Source organism: Lathyrus oleraceus, chromosome 2 (assembly GCF_024323335.1).
Source record: "Lathyrus oleraceus cultivar Zhongwan6 chromosome 2, CAAS_Psat_ZW6_1.0, whole genome shotgun sequence".
NCBI lineage: Eukaryota > Viridiplantae > Streptophyta > Magnoliopsida > Fabales > Fabaceae > Lathyrus > Lathyrus oleraceus.
The window spans coordinates 75,587,784-75,591,803 of NC_066580.1; the positions used below are offsets into that span (position 1 = coordinate 75,587,784).

General features: G+C 34.5%; 1 protein-coding gene across 1 annotated transcript; it reads right to left on the minus strand.

Annotated features, from left to right (window-relative positions):
- Window positions 1–809: 809 nt before the first annotated feature.
- LOC127121979 (uncharacterized) lies at window positions 810–1,505 on the minus strand. Its single transcript, XM_051052398.1, has one exon. It carries the CDS (start codon window positions 1,503–1,505, stop codon window positions 810–812), a length of 696 nt encoding a protein of 231 aa, XP_050908355.1.
- Between the last annotated feature and the right edge of the window lie 2,515 nt (window positions 1,506–4,020).

Below are 4,020 nucleotides of genomic sequence, written 5' to 3' on the forward strand. Positions count from 1 at the left end.
AAAGCTAGAATCTAAGAGTCCTAGGGTATCCCATGAGAAGAAGATCCATTCCCTTCTTACAGCTTCCTGTTGAGCTTCTTGATCTGGTCTTCCATCTGAGTCTTCTCCATCACGAGCTTGTCAACAATCAACTTCCAAGCAACTGAGGCGGAAGGAGTACCTGGCTGAATGCTAGAGGAAAATAAATCCTCTTGAACATTTCTCTTCTTACTGGCAATCTCCTCTTTATTCTTCTTCTTCAAATGCTTTTGGAGTTATTTATTATCATTGTTGACAAACTAGTATTTGTTCTTCCAAGCATCCCTTTCTCGTTGCACCTTGGTCAAAGCAATCCAAAGTTTCTCCTTATCAATCATGAAAATCATAGTAGGCTCTCTAGAGGCTATAGGCAAAGGCTCATGGCGAGGATAAGGCATCTTCAAATTGATAGCCCTAGCTTATGCCCATTGAAGATAAGGCTCCAAAGAAACACAATTTGGATTCCCTAGAACTTCTCTTCACTTTCTATGGACATGACGCCATGCATGTACAATCTTCTCCTTAAGTGCTTCGTTATCTTCACCTTCTTTAAAGAAGAGGCTTTCCAAGAGGATATTGCTTGGTTTATCTTTCATAGGATATTCAAGCTGATGACGAGCCAAAATCGGGTTATAGATGATACCTCCTTTTGTACCGAGAAGATGCACATTAGAAAGGTCCCCATAACTGTCAATGATCTTCACTTAATTGTAAGCATGACTATACCATTTAATATCAGAGTGTGCGAGAGGCATAATCTTCTGTGACCATAAAAGACCATCCTTAAGATCCTAAAAAGTAGTAGACTGAGGCAAGTGATAAATAAGCCACTTGTACAACAAAGGCACATAACATATAATCATCCCTCCACTATAAGAGTTTATGAGATGAATGGAATGGTAGGTATCTGCAAGTAGAGTGGGAACTGGATTTCCAATCAAGAATATCTTAATAGCATTAATATCAAAAAAGTTGTCAATATTAGGAAAGAGGAATAATCCATAAATTAGTAAGGAAAGAATAGCCTCGAAAGCATCCATACTTTTCATACTAGCAAAGTAACGAGCTTTATCCATCAGAAACTTAGTTGGAAACCCAAGAATACCTCCCTTGGTGGTCATATGAGCTTTAATATCAAACATATTCAAATGAGTAGCTTCAGAAATAACTTTATCCTTAGGAATCTCCTCCAATCCAAAAAATGGGACTTGATCAGAAATAGGTAATCTAAGCAAATAGGAATACTCCTCTAGTGTGGGCATAAGCTGGTAATCTGGAAAGGTGAAGCAATTATACAATGGATCATAGAATTGGACTAGTGTAGCAATAATTCCATATGCCATGTTGGTCTTTAATTGTGACATAAGTCTCTCATACATATCCTTGAAACCTATTGGATCAGCAACCAAATCCAATAGTTCTCTTAGATCTTCTAGCTTAGGACTCTTGAAAGTGTACTTTTGAGTTTTTCTTCTTCCAAAATCCATGGTAAAAAAGTTCCTGTGATATTTACAACAAGTGTTTCTAATTTCCTTGAAAACATGGTTAAAAATGATGAATGAATGCATCAATGTATGGATGCACAAGCAAGAACACAAACATATGGGGTTCAAAGGGTCGACTTCACGAGCATGGAGTCATGGGTTCAAACATCCTAAAAGGAATGTACTAAAGTTTTTTATACCTGTAGAACAAGGTTCTAAGAAGGCTCCCAAAGTCATTGATCCATCTTTTGGATATTACTAGCACATTGATTACTCGGGAATGAATAATATTCTCAAGAGAACCTCGTCTGAGAGTAGCATCACATATCAACTATTTTAGGTTTAAACCTTCATATCCATCACACTACATCCTAAAAGGCCAAGTGTGGTAAAGGGATACTAAATTACTCAGTTTATCAGGCTCCCAAGTTGAAAGTAGCAATGCTTTCATGTTTACTCGTTTAACAAAGACTATCCTCAAAGAGGCTTCCACTGAGTGGGGGATTCTCAAGTCATCTTGTTCAGGTTTACTCCACCCAAGCTTTCTCGACTATACAACCCTCTTATCTTATTTATGTACTCAAGTCCGGGTTAGGACATATCTTACCACATATGAATCACCAAAAGAAACCCAAACAATGTAGCAAACAATATAATAACACAAATATACAAGATATTTTTAACCCTCTTGGGGATGTCCCCAGCAGAGTCGCCATTTCTATCATGGTGAGAATCAGAGACCAAGCTATTAGGTTAACTTGACTTGCAAAACAAAATTTCACCACCGAACTTTAATTTATCCAAGGGAAGGGGAAAAGATCAAATAAACCATAAATATGCAATGCAAAATAGTGCAATAAAGAGATTGAAGGTCCGAGGGTTTCTTATGAAAAGGGAAGATACTAGTACCATAATCATCTATAGTATATCCTATAGGAACCTCTTGTGATATTTGTGTTTGGTTATTTTTATTTGCTAAATATTGGGGAGATGGAAAGAGAAGTGTGTTTTATTGCTTTTTGATTTGAAAAAACATAAAGTCTTCTGCCTACGTACCAATGAAGGATCAAAATCCTATAGTTCGGGGTACAAATAACAAAAGGATTTGTTTAGTTGATTTTAGAAGAAGAGACGAGTTGTTATCTGAAGGAGAATACTCATCTAAACCACCACAAATATGAGAAGATGAACCTTTGCATCATTATGAAGGAAGGGCTCCAACTTGGATAAAGAGTCTACAAGTATGCCACTAACTCCTTCATATGGAAAATAATCAACATCAATTTCAATCATTACTATGGGGTATGAGATTAATATCTCAACTATAAAGATGATTTATGTCTAGTCTCTTTTGAGAAAGGGTTTAAAAAATAAAAATCCAAGTGGGAAAAGTTTCGAATGAGATTTGTGTCTTTTAGTCTTATAGAAAGAGTTTGATATGCTTAAAGTTTTTTTTGGAGCATTTATGAAGAAAGAAAGTTTGAAAATTCAATGACCTAAAGTCAAGGTTTTTTTTATGAAAGAATCTCAAGTTTGAAAAATCCTAAGATTGGACTAGGGTTTAGAAGGGGCTAAAGGGCACAAGGTGGGTAAAGGAAGCTACAAACACACATAATGAATATGCACATGACAATAAGTCAACTATCATCCCTTTCCCTTGGATTGAAACATAAGTACAAGTACCATGCAATAAATATCATGGATTAACAATATGCATTAAGCAATCGTATGAACAAAATCACTACCATGTATCAAGCTTAAACATTTTAAAACACCAATCAAGACCATCAATAAAGAATAGAGAAAAAGGCATGACATAGATAATAGTTTATAACACATGGAGCATACAAACATAAAGCAAAAATGCCTTAAGAATAATTTTTCAAAGTTCATCAAGTTAAAACATCAAACAATATATATCATGATATCAATCACAAGACATGTAAAGAAATGGTCGAGGCATTTTAAAACTGGACCTCTAAGAAGCATACAAGTATGTTAAACCTTAAACAAATATGTCATGTATCAAGACTAAATAAATGTTTAGGATCAAGTTCAAAGCACATCAAAGTATAATTTTATGATAAAAGTTCACCTCATACAAGTGTTCAAGTCATTAAGGTTCATGCCTCTAAGGTTCATACATTAGGGTTTCAAAGCAATTCATCAACCATAAACATCCATGTACTTCAAGCACAAATCAAATAAACAAGTTATAATCAAGTCTAAGTCCAAGTATAATCAAGGTGTTCAACACATATGGATCAAAATGGGAGAAAATTAATCGTGGGAAAAATTGAATCAAAACATACTTAAATGAAAAAATAAAAAGGAATAAATAATAAAGTTTTTTTTCAATTTTTTAATATCAAATTAAAAACTAAATAACAAAATTAATGAGATTTTTATGAGGGAGTTCATGTTCAAAACAAACATAATGGTAACAATAATGAGTGAAATGATGTTTTTATGAGGGAGTTCAAAATGAGTTTTTGTTACCTAACGGAGTATGACTGTT

What these genes read in the sequence shown, in the direction of transcription:
- LOC127121979 (XM_051052398.1), bottom strand. Translation starts at nt 1,505, where the DNA reads ATGGATTTTGGAAGAAGAAAAACTCAAAAGTACACTTTCAAGAGTCCT.